This window comes from Lithobates pipiens, unplaced genomic scaffold (assembly GCF_037356315.1).
Source record: "Lithobates pipiens isolate NorthernLeopardFrog02 unplaced genomic scaffold, aLitPip1_a1.2 Scaffold_8, whole genome shotgun sequence".
Taxonomy (NCBI): Eukaryota; Metazoa; Chordata; class Amphibia; order Anura; family Ranidae; genus Lithobates; species Lithobates pipiens.
Genome location: NW_027507903.1, coordinates 617,299,727 through 617,322,058, shown reverse-complemented (window position 1 = coordinate 617,322,058; position 22,332 = coordinate 617,299,727). Strand labels below are relative to the sequence as shown.

The 22,332-nt window shown below is 45.3% G+C and overlaps 1 protein-coding gene across 1 annotated transcript in view; it reads left to right on the top strand.

Moving 5' to 3' along the window:
- The window catches only part of LOC143961421 (very-long-chain 3-oxoacyl-CoA reductase-like), a 121,026-nt gene that overhangs the window by 74,052 nt on the left and 24,642 nt on the right, over positions 1–22,332 (top strand). The window contains exon 7 of the mRNA XM_077470705.1: positions 9,824–9,858. Within this exon, the coding sequence (XP_077326831.1) occupies positions 9,824–9,858 (35 nt within the window). The remainder of the gene's footprint in view (positions 1–9,823; positions 9,859–22,332) is intronic.

Here is a 22,332-nt window from a genome sequence, read left to right as displayed (position 1 = left end):
TCCCTCTTTGCCCCTCATTTGTCCCTCATTTTGGTCTCATTCTGGTCAGTTTTATGGCATTTTTATTATTATTTATTTTACTAGTAATGGCGCGATCAGCGATTTTTATCATGACTGCGACATTATGGCGGGCACATCGGACACTTTTGGCATGATTTTGGGACCATTCACATTTAAACAGCGATCAGTGCAATTTAAAATGCATTGATTACTGTGTAAATGTGACTGGCAGTGAAGGGGTTAACCACTAGGTGGCGCTGTAGGGGTTAAGTGTGTCCCAGGGAGTGATTCTAACTGTGGGGGGGAGGGGCTGTGTGTGACACAACACTGATCACTGCTCCCGATCACAGGGAGCGGTGATCAGTGACACTGTCACTAGGCAGAATGGGGAGATGCTTGTTTACATTAGCATTTCCCTATTCTACCTCTCCGTGAGATGATCCCGGGTATCTCCGCGGACATCGAATCTGCGGGACCTGCGATCACATTCACGGAGCTTGCAGCGTGCTCCCGCAAGCCGCTTGTTAAAGGGCAACATACAGGTACGTGATTCTGCCTGTACATGCCCTTCTGCCACAGTATATGTGCGTGAAGCGGCCAGAAAGTGGTTAAAAAAACAATTATAGTGGTTGTAAAGCTCAGACATGAAAAATGAACAATGCATATCCCTCTATAGTGTGTACTTGTCTCACTCCAGAGCATGGTTCCTCTGCTATCAACATGAATCACTTCAGACAAATTTTCCTGACACCAAGAGAAAAATGGTGACAGGGGAGGGACCCCCAGCTGATTGACAGCCTCAGCTCCCTCCAATTGGCTCTCAGAGCTCTTCTCACTGAGCTCTGCAGAGTGTAATTTCAGCTCTCCGTACCATTTTTTTCGGACATATCAGACAAGCTTTATAAATTCTGGACTTTGAACTGATGTAGAGAAGAGAAGACTGCAGATAAACAGGTACAACGTATGTAGGAAAATGTGTTTCATCTCTGTGTATCATCTGAGGCTGTTCACTTCACTGGCTATATGTGTGAGGGTTTACATCCACTTTAAAGTACAGTAGCACCTTGGATTACGAGCATAATTCATTCCAGAAGCATGCTTGTAATCCAAAGCACTTGTATATCAAAGTGAGTTTCCCCATAGGAATCAATGGAAACTCAAATAATTAGTTCCAGTGTCACTGCTAGTGTATGCAGTAATGCGTGTGGCCAGAGGTGAGGGGGTGCGCAGGAGACACTTGTGAACCGAGTGTCTCCGAGCGTCACCGGCGCCCCCGCACCTCTGACCACAGGCGGTACTGCACACCCCAGAAGCTTGAATCCTGCTCGTCTTGTGAGACAACACTTACAAATCGGGTCGGGATTAAAAAAAAAAAAAAACTTGTATTGCAAAACGCATGTAAACCACATTCTTGCAATCCGAGGTTTTACTGTATTTCATAACAATATTCCTCCATTTTTTTTATTAGTCACGCAGCTCAAAAATGTATTTCTTTTCATACATCAAGGGACACAGAGCCATAGTAGTTTAATAGGCCACCATAGGTGATGGACACTGGCACACCCTAAGACCAGAAGTGCACTCCCTATATAACCCCTCCCATTACCGGGAGTACCTCAGTTTTTTCCCCACTGTCTAAGGTGTTGGTCACGAGTAAAGATGTGCTATGCTGAGCTCCACTGGAAGCAATCCTTGCTGGGGCTAGCCATGCTGACCGGATCTGTTCAGAGTGTCCTTTAATGGGCCTAAGGAATGGTACCCGAGCCTTGTGTCCGAAGAAATTAGGTTTTGCCTGCGAATGCTTCTCTTTTTAGAGAGCTGGACCCTGGGATCCAGTACTTTTTGGTAGTAAGGCCATAAAGTTTCTACTGACAGGGTGCTGTTGCAGGTCCAGGATTGTGGATCCCCTATTCCTGAAGGTTTTGGAGCCCAAAGTGAAGGGTGAAGATTGGGTTTATCTCAGATAACCCTGTGGAGGGACACATGAGCAGGAGGTGGCTTACTTCAGGTTTGGTGACACAGGCATTTCCCTTTGACACATTATTACTTTACCAGGCTAGGTATTAATGGCAGCTTATAGCGCTGGACTAGAACCTAGCAGTGTACATTCTTTTTGGTAGTGCCTCTGCTTTTCTGCTTCAGGCTATGAGTGGAAGAGGGACCAGGAACTCCTCTAAGGGTTCTAAAGGTTCAATGGTTTCACAACAAACTAAATCCATTTCCAAAAGAATGTCATCCTCCTCTGAGAATGATGCGGCCGGTCAGATTGAGCCATCAGGGGAGACTGTTGTTGCAGCTGCGCTGGACACTACAGTCCCTGTATATATCACACAGGAGGTTTTCTCTTCTAACATTTGTCATTTGGAAAAGAAGATTGATGCTATATCTCTCCATAGTGGGTCAAAACGTAGCAGATCCCCATCTAGTGCTCAGGACCCTCTTATTGAGGTGCAAGGGGCAGGGGATGAGGAAGATCTTTCAAGAGATTTGGAAGATACTAATATATCCTCTTCTGAGGATCCTAATATAGGATGACTAGCATCACAAGGCAGGTTTCTTGTGCACTCTCTTACTAAATTGGTTTGTTCAACATTTTTTACTGCCTGCAGCGCAGGCTCTTGATGAACCCACCTATGGTTTGGGATCACTAAAACCTCCCTCATCTGGGGATGCTTTTCCTATTCATTCATGACTAAAAAAGCTTATGTATTCTGAATGGGAGCATCCGGATAAACAATATTATCCTCCCAAGAAATTCTCCACACTTTATCCTACAGAGGAGGATTTTTATAAGAAATGGTGCTGCAATCGCCTCAGTGATCAAGAATCTCACGAGTCCGGTGGATTATGCGCTAATGTTAAAGGATCCAAGAGATAAAAAGTTGGAACTTCTTTCCCGAAAGCAATATGTCTTTAGCAAGTTCAGTAGCGCAGCCGGTTCTTGCGGCAATTGGTGTATCTCAGTCCATTAAGGAACAGTTTGTGGAGATACTTAAAGTCGGGTACCCCCTAAAAAAAAAAAAAATTAAAGTCAGCAGCTACAAATACTGCAGCTGCTGACTTTTAATAATCAAACACTTACCTGTCCCAGGGTCCAGCGATGCAGGGGAACGAAGCCCCCCCTCGTTCCCCGCTCCGCTCGCGGCGCCGTCATACGTAGTGTGGGCACCCGGCTGTGGCTTCACAGCTGGGCACCCACTGCGCATGCGCGAGCAGCGCAGGGCACCGTGATATGCCGTACAGTCACCTGGGACACGTGACAGGTCCTAGGTGACTGTGCGGCGCAAGGGGAAGTGATGTCACCAGCCCAGGCAAGGAAGAAGGCAGACTACGAGGGACCACCTAGCAACAGGTATTTAGAGGTGAGTAAAACATTTTTTTTTCCATTTATTTTTTATTTTTTTTAAGAACTTTAAACAACGATTTATTTTTTGGTGGCAACACCACTTTAAGATTCTGCCTGATCAGTAGGCCCAGCAATGGGCTGGTGTATCAGACGCACTATGTTTCACAGTAGATGCTAAGAAAGATTCTATCATTCAAGCCTCACGGCTTATGCTTGGACTAATGCATTCTCGCAGAGTTCTATGGCTGAAAAATTGGTCAGCCGAAGCACCGTGTAAAAAAACTCTTGGCCAGTTTCCCCTTTCCCCTGGAAAAATACATCCAAAGGATCTTTATTTGGAAAAGCTCTCTTATACCAGTAAAGAAGAAGTTTAGGCATTTCTCCTTTAAACGTGCTTCCTCACCTGTGGCAGCGGCATCAGCAGGGCCGTCTTTAATATTGATTGGACCCTGGGCAAAAATTTTCTTAGGCCCCCCCCCCCCATGCAATTTCGCTCTCCACCTTCTCTGAGACATAAAATAAATAGCAGCTAGACTTAAAATCAGTTTACTGTATCAGATCAGGCAGCGATTGCAATTGGTTGCCAGAGGTTACAGCATATCATTACTGCTTACTGACTGGTTGCTAGATGTTACAGCGCTCCTTAAGGCTCACTGATTAGTTGCTAGAGGTTACACCACATCGGCTTGTTGATTGCCTGCTAGAGATTACTGTACAGTAATACTGCTCACTGGTTACAATAGGTTACAGCACATCTTCTCCTCACTGCAGGGGGGCATGATATACTTATGAATGCTGCCTTTATGTACATATCAATGCCATTGGCCTCAGCTATTTACATATGCATGTGACTCCCATTTACATATGAATGCCAGTATTTACATGTAAACACAGGTCTGCAGGTGAGTCATCTGTACACAACAATAGGGCAGAGCTGGGCAGCATTAGTAGCAGCACAGGACTAAAACTTCAAGAGACAAGGGAATGTAAACTGGGATAGTTGGCAAGTATGAGGCAGCTGCTTTGGGCCCCACAACAATGACAGGGCCCTGGGCAGCTGCCCCTTTTGCCCTGCCTTAAAAACGGCCTTGGGCATCAGCCTCTAGGCAGTCTCGACAGCCTCCACCGTCAGCGTCAAAGGGAAGACCCCAAGGGAAACACCGGGGTCAAAAGAGATCTTGGGGCAGAAAGCCCACAAAGCAGAATGCTAAAGCTTCCTTACGAAGGGACGCCCCCGCTCGCTCGGGTGAGGGGAAGGCTCGCTGGTGATATCAGAGGTTCCCTTAGAGGAACAGGGCACAGGTTTTTATTCAAACCTTTTCACGGTTACAAAACCAAACAGAGAGGTAAGACCCATTCTAGATCTCAAAGATCTGAATCGTCACTTAAATATCTTATCCTTTCACATGGAGACAATCTGATCGGTTGTTTCCATCCTGCAAGGAGGGGAGTTTTTAGCTTCAATCGATATCAAAGAAGCATATCTTCACGTGCCAATATTTCCACTCACCAGAAATTTCTACGCTTCAAAATAGAAAATCATCATTTTCAGTTTGTGGCCCTGCCATTCGGTCTAGCCACAGCACTGCGGGTGTTCTCAAAAATTCTGGCACCTCCTTTAGCCAGATTAAGGGCTCAGGGCATAACGGTCCTAGCCTATTTAGACAATCTACCTTTAATAGATCATTCAGTCTCTGGTCTAAACCAAAGTCTGATCACAGCTGTAAACTACCTGGAATCTCTGGGTTGGATACTCAACCCAGAAAAATCATCCTTTAAACCATCAAGAAGATTACAGTACTTGGGGCTGGTCATAGATACCGTACAGAAAAAGGTATTCTTACCCCAGACAGGAATCGGTTCCATTATAGGACTAATTCAACTTGTCAAAACAAAGAAAAATCCTTCCATTCAGCTGTGCATGAGCTTGTTAGGGAAAAAGGTGGCCTCCTTCGAGGCCGTCCCTTACGCACAGTTTCACTCAAGACTGCTACAAAACACCATCCTGTCGGTCTGAAACAAAAAGGTTCAGGCTTAGGATTTTCCAATACGCTTGGCTCCCGACATACGCCAGAGCCTAAATTGGTGGTTGATATTCAGCAACCGCCAAAAGGGGAAATCCTTTCTGCCAGTATCCTGGAAAGTGGTGACAACAGATGCCAGCCTTCTAGGCTGGGGAGAAATCCTGGAAGAAGATTCTGTCCAGGGGAGATGGTCCAATTCAGAAAGGACCTTGCCTATCAACATTTTGGAGATTCTGGCAGTATGTCTGGCCCTAGAATCTTTGACGATCAGGCTACGGGATTGCCCTGTCGGTATTCAATCCGACAATGCCATGGCTGTGGCTTACATCAATCACCAGGGGGGCATGAGAAGTCGTGCAGCCCAAAAAGAGGTGACTCATGTTCTAGCTTGGGCAGAAAACAACATTCCTTGCCTATCGGCAATTTTCATTGCAGGAATAGAAAATTGTCAGGAAGACTACTTGAGTCGCCAACAATTATTTCCAGGGGAATGGTCTCTTCCCCCCGACATCTTCCTAGCGATGTGTCAGAGATGGGGTATTCTGGATGTGGATCTGTTTGCATCCAGATTCAACAACAAAGTCGACAACTTTGTGTCAAGAACGAGGGATTCGCTAGCATGCGGAACAGACGCATTAGTCTTCCCATGGGATCAGTTTTCACTGATCTATGCATTTCCTCCAGTTCTGCTACTTCCGCGCCTTCTCCGCAGGAAGAAGCAGGAACGAAAGGAGGTGATTCTGGTGGCCCCAGTGTGGCCCAGAAGATCTTGGTTTGCCAAGATCATAAAGATGGCTGTAGGAGTGCCTTGGACTCTGCCATTATGGCCAGACCTTCTCACACAAAGTCCGGTATTCCATCCTACCTTACGGACGCTAAATTGAATGGTTTGGCTATTGAAACCCACATTCTAAAGGATCATGGGTTATCTCCTTCAGTAGTTTCTACTTTGGTTAATGCCAGGAAGCTGGCTTCCAGAATCATTTACTATAGAGTCTGGAAGGCATATGTTTCTTGGTGTGGATCCAGGGGTTGGCACCACAGGAAGTATGTTATAGGTAGGAATCCTTGATTTCCTGCAAATGGGACTGGAAATTAAGCTGGCCTTGAGTACTGTCAAGGGCCAGATCTTGGCCTTGTCAGTGTTTTTTCAACAGCTTCTTGCTTCCTACTCTCTGGTGCGTAGCTTTATACACGGGGTAACAAGGATTAATCCCTCTATCAAGACACCTCTAAATCCTTGGGATCTAAATTTGGTCTTATCGGCTTTGCAGAGTCAGCCTTTTGGGCCTTTATGGGAAATTCCCTTGGTTCTTTTGACAAGAAAGATAATCTTTTTGGTTGCCATTTCTTCTGCTAGACGTGTATCGGAACTAGCAGCTCTATCTTGTAAAGAGCCATATTTGATCATGCATAAGGATAAGGTGGTTTTGCGTCCTCATCCCGAATTCTTACCAAAAGTAGTGACAGGTTTTCATTTAAACCAGGATATTATTCTTCCTTCTTTCTTCCCAGAGCCTCAATCTAGGGAAGAGAAGGCACTACATTCCCTTGATGTAGTAAGAGTGATCAGAGTCTATTTAAAGGTGACCTCTCAGGTTCGCAAAACAAATGTTTTGTTTGTACTGCCAGAAGGTCCAAAAAGGGGACAGGCAGCATCAAAATATACTATTTCCAAATGGATTCGTCAAGTGATTGTTCAAGCTTACGGGTTAAAGAAGAAAATTCCTCCTTTTCATTTTAAAGCACACTCAACCAGGGCGATTAGTGCCTCCTGGGCGGTGCATCGTCAGGTCTCTATGGCTCAGATCTATAAGGCCGCAACTTGGTCTTCAGTTCATACATTTACCAGATTTTATCAAATCGAATTTTAAAGGTCATGAGGATATTGCCTTTAGGCGCAGTGTACTGCAGGCTGCAGTATGAGTCCTCTAGCCTCTTTTTTTGCCCTACTTTTTTGTTGTGTCTCCCTCCCTTCAGTTGCCATTGCTATGGGACATCCCACATAGTAACTACTGGCTCTGTGTCCCCTGATGTATGAAAACAGGATTATTAAAACAGCTTATCTGTAAAATCCTTTTCTTTGATGTACATCGGGGGACACAGAGGTCCCTCCCTTCTTGGTATACACTTGTATTGCTTGGCTACAAAACTGAGGTACCCCCGGTAATGGGAGGGGTTATATAGGGAGTGCACTTCTGGTCTTAGGGCATGCCAGTGTCCATCACCTATTGGTGGCCTATTAATCCCACATAGTAACTACTATGGCTTCGTGTCCCCTGATGTACATCAAAGAAAATGATTTTACAGGTAAGCTGTTTTAAAAATCCTGTTTCTGTGGTCATTTCTAGGTGTGGAATAATTATCCCCAGAATTCTTTTAAAGAGTAAAACATTCCCCTGTGGGTTATCTGTGTACATTACAGGGATTTTAACAAACTTTGTTGCAGATTCCAACCTTTGGTTATTCTGAAATTTTGAAATACCTGTGTGTTTGTCTGTGTCTATATGGAAAGTGGATCTGTATGGGAGTGGTTTCATAATTATCAATCAGCTTCAGGGCACTAATGAGGAACACTGCTGGGCCTGCATCCCTTTAGACGTGATTTCCTATTGGGAGTATCTCACCATAAATAAAATTTTTGTTGCAGGGGGTGCCTGAAATCTGACTTGTATCTTAGTGTAGACTTCTGGGAAAATCAGTGAACCAATCACACAAGCAGGAAATTATGTTTCTGGGGGACATTCTGTACACATTCTGTATACAGACAGGTGGTCGAAAGTGGACTGTGTCAGTGTCCATTCCGCATAAGCAGAGCGGACACAGACCTGTCAGCCTGCTTAGCAAGGATCAATGGACATATTTCCCGCTGAGCAGACTGATCCGCTGGCAGAGTCCACCCATGTGAGAGTGTCCTTACGTAGATGGAACCGTTACATTTCCGTTTATCATTAGTTCCAAAAAGAAGTTACATATACACTATATTGTCAAAAGTATTGGGACACCTGCCTTTACACGCACATGAACTTTAATGGCATCCCAGTCTAAGGCCCCTTCCACAGTGGGGCGTGAGGTGCATCGACGGTAAAGCGTCGCTATTTTTAGCAGCGCATTACCGTCAGATTTACCTATTCAGCTTCAACTATTCTGGGAAGGCTGTCCCTCGAGGTTTAGGAGTGTTTCTATGAGAATGTTTGACCATTCTTCCAGAAGCACATTTGTGAGGTCATGCACTGATGTCTGGCTTGCAGTCTCCGCTCTAATTCTTCCCAAAAGGTGGTCTATCGGGTTGAGGTCAGGGCTCATTCACACTATATTGCCAAAAGTATTGGGCCACCCCTACAAATCATTTGGTGGAGGGGGGATTATGGTGTGTGGTTGTTTTTCAGGGTTTGGTCTTGGCCCCTTAGCTCCAGTGATGGGAACTCTTAAGCCCCGTACACACTAGCGGACTTTTCAACATCCAAAGTCTGACGGAATGATTCCGTCAGACTATTCGATCGTGTGTGGGCTGCAACGGACTTTTGATTCGCAAAAGTCTGACGGACTTTAGAAATGGAACATGCTTCAAATTTTTCCGACGGAACTCCGCCGGACCCAGTTCCTACCGAAAAATTTGCTCGTGTGTATGCTATTCCGACGGACTAAAACCGACGCTAGGGCAGCTATTGGCTACTGGCTATGAACTTCCTTATTCGAGTCCAGTCGTACGTCATCACGTTCGAATCCGTCGGACTTTGGTGTGATTGTGTGTGGCCAAATCCGCTCAGTCGAAAAGTCCGTCAGAACTCTGTCGGAACTCCGGCAGAACTCCTTCGGAAGTCTGTCGGACATAAGTCCTCTCGTGTGTACGGGGCTTTAAGGTGTCAGCATACCAAGACATTTTCATGCTCCCAACTGTGTGAGAACAGTTTTGGGATGGCCCCTTCCTGTTCCAACATGATTGCACACCAGTGCACAAAGCAAGGTCCAATAAGACATGGATGAGTGAGTTTGGGGTAGAGGAACTTGACTGAACTCAACCCGATAGAACACCTTTGGGATAAATTGGAGCAGAGACTGCAAGCCAGGCCTTCTCGATGGACATCGGTGCCTGACCTCACAAATGGTCTTCTGGAAGAATAGTCAAACATTCCCATAGACACACTCCTAAACCTTGTGGACAGCCTTCCCAGAAGAGTTGAAACTGTTATAGCTGCAAAGGGTGGGCCAACTCAGTATTGAACCCCACGGACTAAGACTGGGATGCCATTAAAGTTCATGTGCATGTAAAGGCAAGCGTTCCAATACTTTGATAATCTAGTATAATTAACTGGAGTGCTAAGCACATTTTCAAAGCACTGACTGCTTTGTGTTTTATAAAAGTGACTTCCTTCATAAGGCCATTGCTTTATAAAAGGGCCCCTATGATTTAGTTTGCAGCATTTGAGTAGTTCTCAATTTTCCTTTTCAGATGACCAGAATTGTGCTTCCAGGAATGTTTTTAAGGTACGTCCAACTCTGAAACAGTTTAACCAGTTAACATATAGACATCTTTAATTAATTCATATTTGTCTATATTTGTGGAGGGGCAGAAACTCAACCCAAGCTTTAAGGCTGGGTTCACACCGCTGCGGGTGGGAGACCCGGATGTGATTCGCACCGCACTGCAGTGCAAATCACATCCGATCTCTGTGCGATGCGAGTTCAGCCTTACAGATAGTATGGCTGAATTCGCATCGCACCCGCCGCAAACTCGCACAGGACCCTTTTTTTGGTCCGCAGCAGAATCGGATCGCATGGGTGTTCACACCATGCGATCCGATTCCTGTCCGAGTTTACAGATCACACTGCGATATGCGGACTGATCTGGGGGTGTCATTAAGATTTCATTGACACTCCCAGCAGTCCGCATAGGGCAGTGTGAACTGCCGGCGGGAGGCATGCGATGCGGGAAAACGCCGCGGATTCGCGGCGTTCCCGCATCGCTCCGGTGTGAACCCAGCCTAAAACTTCCAATTCAATCTCTGTAAACTGATAGGGGGTTAGATTTACCACATCAAGTTCTAAGTTGGATTCAGGCAGGGCTCTACCATCTGAAAACTTGACAATGTAGTACCTAGATGTGTCAAGTGAGAATCTAATGTCGTTTGTCTGGTATTTGTGTGAATAGAAGTAGTTGAAGTCGGTTGAGAATTCAAAGGAGCATAGTGTATAGGTAGAGGAGTAGATGGCATTATATTAGATAGTGCCGAACCCATGGGTAAAGAGGTCGTCAAAATGGGCCTTGGTGGAGCACTAGAACCAGAGTGATGTACCAGGCAATTTATCAAAGAGGGATCTGCTATGGATAATGTCCTTGAAGGATCATTTGTTGGTGTTATCATTGAGGTTGGGGGTTGAATATTAAGAATTTGTGCAGCCTGTTGAGCTATTGCACCCATATATTTATTCTGTGTTTTCGAGCCTCCACCATTATTCACTGAATACCCTGGTGTTTGATTTTGAGTCCTGGAATTTGTTTCATCATTGCTCGGGCGTTTTGAATAGGGCGTGAAATACCCACCACCATGACCCCGCTTACGTGATCCTGGATTTGCATGTTGTATGCCGGTGCTCCTCGCCTAGTAGATGGCTGTGAAGAAATGACAGATGAAGATGAGTCAGATTCAGTATCGTCCTCTGTGTAACCAAAATCATTACCCAAATGTCTAAACCGTGAGCTATTTTTTGGGCCTCTTCCTTGATGGGTGTTTTGCCATTTATATGCAAATCCTTCCATGAAGGCCACTCTGTCTTTTGACATTTTATTTTGTTTTTTGAAAATGGTGTCTTTGGTTATTTTGGTAATATAATCTTTTACTTCTTGCCATCGTTTTGTGTATTGAGCATGATCTTTAATCGCATAATTTGTAGATTGTAGCATTAAGATGTCTTGATCAAGACTATTTAGCTCTAATTGGTATTGTGGAATAAGCAACTTCATCAGTTCTATGCTGCATTGTGTCAGAATTTTCTCCCATGCTTTTTTAAAATCCAAAGTATAGTTCTGAAATGATGGGTATAAATGTGTTCAAATTCCAATTGGACTAATGTTTTCCGTATATATTGCTGTAGAAAATCAACATGCCAATATAAATTAGATTTCTTTTTCAACAATCTTTTCATTTTGCTCATATACTGATTTATATTGATCTCAGGACCTGTATTAAAGCGGAGGTCCACCCTAATTAACAGTCCTAGGTCTATGTGATCCCCCCTTCCCTAATCGCTAGGTAACCCCCTTACCTTTCTGCTGTCTTCTTCTGTTTTCTTCTTCTTTCAAATTTTCTGCCTCTGGCGATTCCGGAAAGGGACGGAGCCGCTGCGGAAATGGGCGGGGCTTCAGCGGCAGGTCACTTCTTCCTGTTGGCCACAGGGGCTCCTGGGATCATTGTTTTTATTTCCCAGGAGTTTGTGCGGCGCCCAGGCTTGTTGTGTGCGCTCGAGCGTATTGATCTGCGCATGCGCGAGATCATACGGGCGGTGCATGATGGGAGTTTAGGAGGACTGTGCCTGTGGGCTTCACATGCCCACAGGCAAAATGGAAAACGCCTGGAGACGTTTTCCTAATAAGTTTTGAAGAAAGAAAAACGGCTGCAAGAGATTCGGACAGCACTTAGTAGTAAGTAAAGTATTTAGAATACTTAATTTTACACATCATTGCGGGGGAAATAAAAAAAACGGCGGTGGAACCCCGCTTTAACATTGACATTAGTCTGGATTTCATTCATGTATCCTGTCCAGGCTGTACCGACAAAGTCCATCACTGCCAAACACTTAAGAAAAAAAAATATATATATATATCTATCAAAGTATAAAAGCATATACTAGAGCAGGAAAAGCCTGCCTAGAACTGTATAAGCCACAAGAAAGTTTTTGGGTGCTTCCACCTGAGTTATCAATTAATTTTAATTTGAAGGCGTATCAAACACAGAGTGGTACCGTGGATACACTACATAGTAGACATGCCACATCCCGATATTTAAACTTACTATAGAACAAGACAACTATTGTTGACGGTGATGGACTTTTTAGGCATAGACACAAATTAAAAAAAAAGTAATTTAAACAATATTTATTTCTAAAAGCAAAAAAACATACATTATTCTACCTCAGAGCATAATGATTACACTGTCTAGTACATCACAGTTAAGAAAATGATTCATACATTCCCATTTTGTTATAGTATATAATATAGGAAAAAAATACAAAAGAATCACAGACGTTCTTTACGAAAACAGTGTATCATAGATGATTCAGCTCAGGAATGCTCTACATGTTACGCATTCTATAAAACGCTTCATCAGGAGATTATGACGTTTTTCTAAAAAATAATAATAAATAGACAACATTTTACATATGAAATAATACAAAAAACACAATGTTGTGATAATTACAAAACAAAGCAAAACCCACCGAAAAAGGGGGAAGAAAAAGCTACTCCCAGGTCAAAAAAAAGGGGGGGAAGGGGAGAAAGGGGAAGGGAAAAGAGGGGAAAAGGGAAAGTAGGACTGCAGAGTATTAGCGGGACCATGGGAACGGGTTTGATAACTTCAAATAAAAATAATGAAGAGTTTAAATATTAAAGAAGGAAAAATTATTTAACCTTTTCTTCAAGCCAACCCCGAACACTTTAGCGGCACAGGGCAAATATATTTTTATATAGTAAACATTATAGGACTATAAAGGACCTGGGACAATTTTGGGTGCTCCAGGGAGTAGTAATGTTGCGCTCATATCGGTGAACAGTGGGTGTAGCCAAATTGATCTTGCCAACATCATCGCCCTGCCCTTTAGTGATGTGGAACTTACCCCCAGACAGCCACACACAGCAACAGATTTGTGTGTGTAGCGCCCTGATGTTTAGGCAGAGTGGCTACTAAATGTATCTGCCAAGTGATAGTTGCCTTGGCCAATTGATAGTAGGTCAATTGATTTTGCCCTAATTCTGGAATTGCTGCACTTCTCCCTTCTGTCACTAGATGACCGAGTATCTCGTTGCATTAGATAAGACAAGGGCTTTGCAAGGACAGATTAGGAATGAATAGGGTGTCTCAGCCAATGGGCAGGAATTTTCTTGGGTCCCTTGGCCTGCTGGGAGAGCCTATTTATTTGGGTGGAGTCAGGTGATCGGGGTTCTGTCCCACCTGGGCGGCTAGGCCATAAGCCTTGGGTCTATCCCAGGGACATCTGGCTGTTAGGCTGTCTGAGGGCCTATCCAGAAGCATGAGAGCAGCGTAGGGTTGGGACTGCGGCTTGCAGTCCAACCAGAAATAACGGTTCCGCTGGCCGGGGAACAAGTTGTGGTTGGAGGTAGAGGGGAAGCTGTCGCCACTAAGGGGCCATCCACCTCGCCACCGGAGACCACTGTGAGTAAGCTGAGGCCAGTACCAGAGCATCCAGCCAGGGATGGTGAAGTGGAAAAACTTCGGCAAGTGCCAAGTCAGGGACCCAGCGAGACAGCAGAGGTGACGCTTGTGGAGTGCCAAGCCAGGGACCTAACATGTAAGCAGGGGTGAAGCTTGAGGATTATCTATGAGTGCCAAACCAGGGACCCAGCGGTGAAGTGGGGATGATGCTTGAGGAAGATACTGAGTGCTAAATTGGAAAAGCTCAGGGGGTCCAGTGGCAGTGTATCATTAAGTCTAGTGAAAGACTGAAGGTTCAGTGGAAGTGAAGTTCTACAATAGGAGATTGTGTTAGAAGTGTTAGCCCCTGTACACACGGTCAGAGATTTCCACAACCAAACCCGTCGGATTTTGCCTGTCGGATTTTGTCCGTTGGATCTTGTCCGAACTGTTGCATACACACGGTCGGACAAAGTTGCTGAAAAAATCAGATCTTTCAGAATGTGATGCCGTAATTTCGTTACGATGGGACTACGTTCAGGCTAGTAGCCAATAGCTTTGATGTAGGAATTTGATCTGAGCATGCGTGGCACTTGGTCCGATCAAAATTCTCTACAGCATCACATTCGATCGGCCCAGTTGGTCGGGAAATATTTCCAACATGTTGGAAAATTGGGTCCGACGGATATTCCGATGGAATCAGTCCGATGCATACCACACACAGTCGGATTATCCGACGACACGGTCCGATAGGACAAATTCCGACGGATTCTCTGACCGTGTGTACAAGGGCTAAGAGTTCATTGCAACCTTTGTTAGAAATGGTTACAAGACTGTTGCCATAGGAGACAGCATTCCTACTCGTGCAGATGTGGTCTCTGGCTGGATACTTGTTATGTCCCTTCAACACAGGGTCTCCCAGGGTGTTGCTAGCAATGCTGCCAGTATCTGCTCAGCAAGTTACACACAGGCTGGATGCACTTAACCAGGGAAGGGTTTATTACTCACTCAGAAAGCGATGTACATTCTTACAAGGAGGAGTCATATACAACAATAACTTTCCCTGCATGGCTGTCTACCTATAGGAGTCTCGGAGTCTGCCAAATAGCATTGCATCTACTTAACTAGTTGCTGACCGCCGGCTGTCAAATGACGGCCAGGCGGCGCACCTATTGTGGCGGGAGGCCGTCATATGACGGCCTCCCGTTTAAACAGGGAATGCGCGCGATCGTGAGCGCGCATCCCTGTTTCTTCGGTGGCGGCGTGTCACGGAGACACCGCTCGCCACCGAAGGGGGTGAACAGCCATTCGTTATGGCTGTTTACCACGTGATCGGCCGTGATGAAGTCACGGCCGATCACAGATGGTCACACCCCGAACGTGCACGGCGCATGCGCGCGATCGCGAGCGCGCTGCGCGTGCACGTCGGTGGCGGCGTGTTCCCCGGGAACACTGCTCATCACCGACGCTGGTAAAGAGCCATTGGCCGGCTGTTTACCCACGTGATCGGCTGTGATCCTTTCACAGCCGATCACTAAAATGTAAACAAACCGCGGTAACGAGATGTTACCGGGTTCTCCTCCTCACACACCGATCGTGTGTGAGGAGGAGATTGCAGTAACATCTCGTTACCACATACAGTGTACACCAATCATACTGATTGCCCCCCCCCCAAATAAAGAGGACCTGTCACCACCCCTCATAGTACCTGTCAATCACAGTCCATCAGAGTACCTGTCACAGTCCATCAGAGTATTTGAGTACCTGTCCCAGCCCATCAGAGTACCCGAGTACCTGTCCCAGCCCATCAGAGTACCCGAGTACCTGTCCCAGCCCATCAGAGTACCCGAGTACCTGTCCCAGCCCATCAGAGTACCCGAGTACCTGTCCCAGCCCATCAGAGTACCCGAGTACCTGTCCCAGCCCATCAGAGTACCCGAGTACCTGTCCCAGCCCATCAGAGTACCCGAGTACCTGTCCCAGCCCATCTGAGTACCCGAGTACCTGTCCCAGCCCATCTGAGTACCCGAGTACCTGTCACGGCACATCAGAGTACCCGAGTACCTGTCACGGCACATCAGAGTACCCAAGTACCTGTCACGGCACATCAGAGTACCCGAGTACCTGTCACGGCACATCAGAGTACCCGAGTACCTGTCACGGCACATCAGAGTACCCGAGTACCTGTCACGGCACATCAGAGTATTTGAGTACCTGTCCCAGCCCATCAGAGTACCCGAGTACCTGTCCCAGCCCATCAGAGTACCCGAGTACCTGTCCCAGCCCATCAGAGTACCCGAGTACCTGTCCCAGCCCATCAGAGTACCCGAGTACCTGTCCCAGCCCATCAGAGTACCAGAGTACCTGTCCCAGCCCATCAGAGTACCCGAGTACCTGTCCCAGCCCATCAGAGTACCCGAGTACCTGTCACGGCACATCAGAGTATTTGAGTACCTGTCCCAGCCCATCAGAGTACCCGAGTACCTGTCCCAGCCCATCAGAGTACCCGAGTACCTGTCCCAGCCCATCTGAGTACCCGAGTACCTGTCACGGCACATCAGAGTACCCGAGTACCTGTCACGGCACATCAGAGTACCCAAGTACCTGTCACGGCACATCAGAGTACCCGAGTACCTGTCACGGCACATCAGAGTACCCGAGTACCTGTCACGGCACATCAGAGTACCCGAGTACCTGTCACGGCACATCAGAGTACCCGAGTACCTGTCACGGCCCATCAGAGTACCCGAGTACCTGTCACGGCCCATCAGGGTACCCGAGTACCTGTCACAGTCCATTAGAGTACCGAGTACCTGTCACAGTCCATTAGAGTACCGAGTACCTGTCACAGTCCATCAGAGTACCGAGTACCTGTCACAGTCCATCAGAGTACCGAGTACCTGTCACAGTCCATCAGGGTACCCGAGTACCTGTCACAGTCCATTAGAGTACCGAGTACCTGTCACAGTCCATTAGAGTACCGAGTACCTGTCACAGTCCATCTGTGTACCCGAGTACCTGTCACAGTCCATCTGAGTACCAGAGTACCTGTCACAGTTCATCTGAGTACCCGAGTACCTGTCACAGTTCATCTGAGTACCCGAGTACCTGTCACAGTCCATATGAGTACCTGTCACCGCCCTTCAGAGTACCCAAATATCAGTCACCAAACCATCAGAGTACCTGTCACCAGGCCATCAGAGTACCTGAGTACTTGTCACCAGGCCATCAGAGTACCCGAGTACTTGTCACCAGGCCATCAGAGTACCCGAGTACCTGTCACCAGGCCATCAGAGTACCCGAGTACCTATCACCAGGCCATCACAGTACCCGAGTACCTGTCACCAGGCCATCAGAGTACCCGAGTACCTGTCACCAGGCCATCAGAGTACTCGAGTACCTGTCACCAGGCCATCAGAGTACTCGAGTACCTGTCACCAGGCCATCAGAGTACCCGAGTACCTGTCACCAGGCCATCAGAGTACCCGAGTACCTGTCACCAGACCATCAGAGTACCCGAGTACCTATTTGCAGCCCATGTCTCATAGAATATACGTTGGGGTGTTTGCTTTCCAAAATGGGGTAATTTCACTGTCCTGGTGGTCCAGGACCTTCAAAAGTGTGATGGGTAGGAATGAAATGAGATGTGTCATTTATGCTCCTAGAACGCCTGAACGTACTACTTCAATGTTCGGCCTCTCTATGTGGCCAGGCTGTGTAAAAGTCCTACACATGTGGTATCGCCATACTCGGGAGGAGTAGCAGAATGTATTTTGGGGTGTAATTTTTGCTATATACATGCTATGTGTTAGAAATATCTTATAAATTGACAATTTTGTGTAAAAAAAAATGCGTTTTAATTTTTTTCCACATATTCCAAAAACTTCTGGAAAAAAATGAACGGTTCAAAAGACTCATTATGCCTCACAGATTATACGTTGGGGTGTTTGCTTTCCAAAATGGGCTAATTTTATGGGAAATTCCATTGTCCTGGTACTCCAGGGCCTTCAAAAGTGTAATAGGTGGTTGAGAAACGAGATGCGTAATTTTTGCTCGTAGAACATCTGAAGGTACTACATCAATGTTAGTGCTCTCTATGTGGCCAGACTGTGTAAAAGTCTCACACATGTGGTATCGCCGTACTCGGGAAAAGTAGCAGAATGTATTTTGGGGTGTAATTTTTGCTATATACATGCTATGTGTTAGAAATATCTTATAAATTGACAATTTTGTGTAAAACAAAAATGCGTTTTAATTTTTTTCCACATATTCCAAAAACTTCTGGAAAAAAATGAACCGTTCAAAAGACTCATTATGCCTCACAGATTATACGTTGGGGCGTTTGCTTTCCAAAATGGGGTAATTTTATGGGAAATTCCATTGTCCTGGTACTCCAGGGACTTCAAAAGTGTAATAGGTGGTTGAGAAATGAGATGTGTCATTTTTGCTCGTAGAACGTCTGAAGGTACTACATCAATGTTGGTGCTCTGTATGTGGCCAGGCTGTGTAAAAGTCTCACACATGTGGTATCGCCGTACTCAGGAAGAGTAGCAGAATGTATTTTGGGGTGTAATTTGTTGTATACATATGCTGTGTGTGAGAAATAACCTGATAATATGACAATTTAGTAAAAAAAAAAAAAAAATCTTCATTTTGCAAAGAATTGTGGGAAAAAATGACAACTTTAAAAAACTCACCATGCTACTTACTTAATACCTTGGGATGTCTACTTTGTAAAAAGGGGTCATTTGGGGGGTATTTGTACTTTCCTGACTTGTTAGTGTCTCAAGAAATGAGATACACCTGATGTACTGAAGGCCTGATCAAATGTGATCAATTTTTAGTGATTGGCACCATAGTTTGTAGACTCTATAACTTTCACAAAGACAAAATAATATCCACTAATATGGGTTATTTTTACCAAAGATATGTAGCAGTATAAATTTTGGCCAAAATTTATGAAGAAAAATTACTAATTAGCAAAAATGTATGACAGAAACGAAGAAAAAGGCATTTTTTTCACAAAATTTACGTTTTATTTTATTTATAGCACAAAAAATAAAAAACCCACTAGTGATTAAATACCACTAAAAGAAAGCTCTATTTGTGTGGAAAAAAGGACGCAAGTTTCATATGGATACAGTGTTGGATGACTGAGTAATTGTCATTCAAACTGTGAGAGCGCTGAAAGCTGAAAATTGGTCTGGTCAGGAAGGGGGTGTAACTGCACTGTATTGAGGTGGTTAAGGGTGTCCTGGCCCTAACCCTCTCTCCCACATTTCTGTTTAAGAGACAATAAATCTCTTTCCATTCAAGAAGTGTCTGGTGCCCATCAATCTACTTGGCATTACAACCACCATGCCTTGTAACCCACTCTACAAAGAAGGTTGTCAGCTGTCCCTAAACCTGGAGTTTACCATTAGGCCTTAGGGGCCCCGGGACTTGGCTACATGTGTGACTATCTCAGTTGCTTGTGAAGCCACAGCCCCATCTGAAAAATGTGTCTGGGTTTTAGGCGAACTGAAACCCGGACATATGATTCAAAATCCGGACTGTCCGAGTGAATCCTGAACAGGTGGCAACACTAGTACACCCCTATAGACCAGAACATGTTATTACACTTCTGCTAAGGGCCTGTTTATTTTTACAATAACTTTGTCATTACCTAACCTCTTGTCGTCCTCATAACTCATATATGTGGTGGTAAGAAAAATTTGCTTTAAGGAACAGCCGCTGCACATATGTGTACCCAGCAGGCTGAGGCTGTGTGCTGAGGACATGCTTGTGGCACTTTCCCAGCACACTGACCAAGCTGCCTCCAACAGCTCTTGGTTGTTTGATCAGGAGGCAGTGAGATGGGCTCCCAGGCTGGTGAGTGCTGTGGTAGCCAATCGCAGCAGTCGTATGATACAGAAGCTGTGCTGTCTCCTGGGAATTAAAGCCCTTCTAACCACTTGCCCACTAGGCACTTTCACCCCCTTGCTGCCCAGGCCAATTTTCAGCTTTCAGCACTCTCACACTTTGAATGACAATTGCGTGGTCATGCTACACTGTACACATTTTGTAATTCATATCATTTTTTTCAGACAAAGTATTTAAAGGTTTACCTTTGGGAACATGTTCCCAGACTGCAAGGATAACTTGCTACAAATTTGTGGCAGTGCTGAATTATAAGTCTGTTAACTTGCTGCACATTTTCACTGGCAAGTTGTACACTTGCAGAGCACTTGAAGTACAAGTTCTAGTTGACACTTTTCCAATTTGTAGCAAATTTGCATGGTAAATCTCTAGCAAGAGCAAAGTTGCAATGGTGAGTCTACAGCAAGAGCTCTGCAAGTCTACAGCATGAAAATTCAGCCACAGTGCCCCCTGTGGTGGGATGACTATTACACAACATAACTGAACCAGAACTTGCAGCAGATTTGCAGAATGTTTGCAAAGAAAGTTGATCTGGAGTCATGCAATGTGGACCTGCTGTATCCCTTAATCACCACTGGACTTTTTATTTTTTTGCTAAACAGACAAAAAAAGACAGAACATTTTGAAAAAAAACGTTTTTCTTGGTTTCTATTTTGAAATTTTGCAAATACATTTTCTTCACTGATGTGCGATGTTGCAGGCACTGATAGGCTGTATTGATGGGCACTAATGAGGTGGCACTGATGGTCACTGAGGAGGCGGTACTGATAAGTAGGCACTGATGGGGCTGCACTAATAATCAGCGCCCTGATTATCAGTGTAAACGATATGCTGACAGGCTTGCCGATCAACAGCTCTCTTGTAGGCTTGCCGATCAACAGCTCTCTTGTAGCTCACACCTTGTCTGTGGGAGGAAAGGACTTTCGATAACTGGCAAATCTGTTTGCATGTGACCATCTATGATTGGACACAGCTGATCACATGGTAAAGGGGTGCTTTGATTGGCCTTTTACCCCGGTCTGTGTTCAGCTGTGTCACAGAGCGCAGCCAATGCACACAGGGGGCAGGGAGGACGTCTATAGACGACCTCCCAGAACTGGACAGCAGTGCTGTAATTGAGAGGCCAGATAGTACAGGCATGGGTTTGGAAAGGATAACCCCCCCATCCTTCGACCTCTGTATTTGCTATAGTTTAATCCTAGTGGGACCTCCTTTCCATAACAAAGAACAGAATATGGAATTCACTACCCTAAAGATTTTCAATGGGATAACCATCGGTGTGTATTGAAGGAAGTACAGCAGCTGGGGACTCATAACCATCTTGACCAAGTTTGCTCTACCTGCCATCAAGAGCCACAATTTGGAACATATTTTCACCCTATCTCTAAACCTCGAACGTAAAGGTAGAATGTTTAACCTGCAATTGTTACATAGTTACATAATATATGAGGTCGAAAAAAGACACAAGTCCATCCACTCCAACCTATGTGTATGATTATATGTCAGTATTACATTGTATATCCCTGTATGTTGCGGTCGTTCAGGTGCTTATCTAATAGTTTCTTGAAACCATTGACACCCCCCACTGAGACAATCGCTAAGCACAGAGTTCATCTGTAATAGAGCTGACTTTGTCCACTTTGTCATAAGGCCAGATTATTTGCCGAATTCCTGTATAGTAGTCATTACAGCTCACAGGATTGGTCAGAGTCACTCAATAATAAAAGCATATCATCGGCATAGGACATTATTTCCTCATGTCAGGCGCCATGCCTAAAACCCTCAATGGCACCATTAGCCCATATAAGAGTACCCAAGGGCCCAATGGCCAGAGTAAAAAGTAAATGGGACAGGGGACGCCCTTGCTTAGTACCCCTGTCTAGTTCAAAAGATGGTGAAATCCTGCCACCCTCCCATATGGTCGCTTGAGGATGATGGTATAAGAGACGGACCCAGGAGATAAAGTTTTCCCCAAAGCCAAATTTAACCAAGACAACCCACAGAAACTGCCATTCCATGCTGTCAAATGCTTTTTTTTAGCTTTCAAAGAAAGCAACATTTTAGCACCCTCATTATTAGCCGGAGTCTGCATGTCTACAAGAAACTTCTAAGAATTACTGCTTTGGATTTATTGGGCATAACACCAGTCTCGTCAGGGTGGATTATGCTGGAACTCACCTTATTTAATCTTCGAACTAACACCTTATGTCCACGTAAACATGACCGGACTTTTCGACTGACTTTTTCGACGTACTAGGTCCGGCGGTCTTCCCGACGGATTTTCTGCAGAGGTCCGACGGACTTTCCGAACGAACGGACTTGGCCACACATGATCGGACTAAGTCCATTCGAAAGTCCGTTCGTTTTGAACGTGATGATGTAAACAGGACTAAACAAGACATTTTGGACAATTTCATGTTCCCAACTTTGTGGGAATAGTTTTGGGATGGCCCCTTCCTGTTCAAACAGGACTGCGCACACCAGTGCAAAAGAGTCCTGACCTCAAACTGATAGAACACCTTTGGGATGAATTAGAGTGGAGACTGCGAGCCAGGCCTTTTCGTCCACATCATTGCCTGACCTCACAAATGTGCTTTTGGGAGAATGGTCAAACATTCTCATAGACACACTCCTAAACCTTGTGGACAGCCTTCTCAGAAGAGTTGAAGCTGTT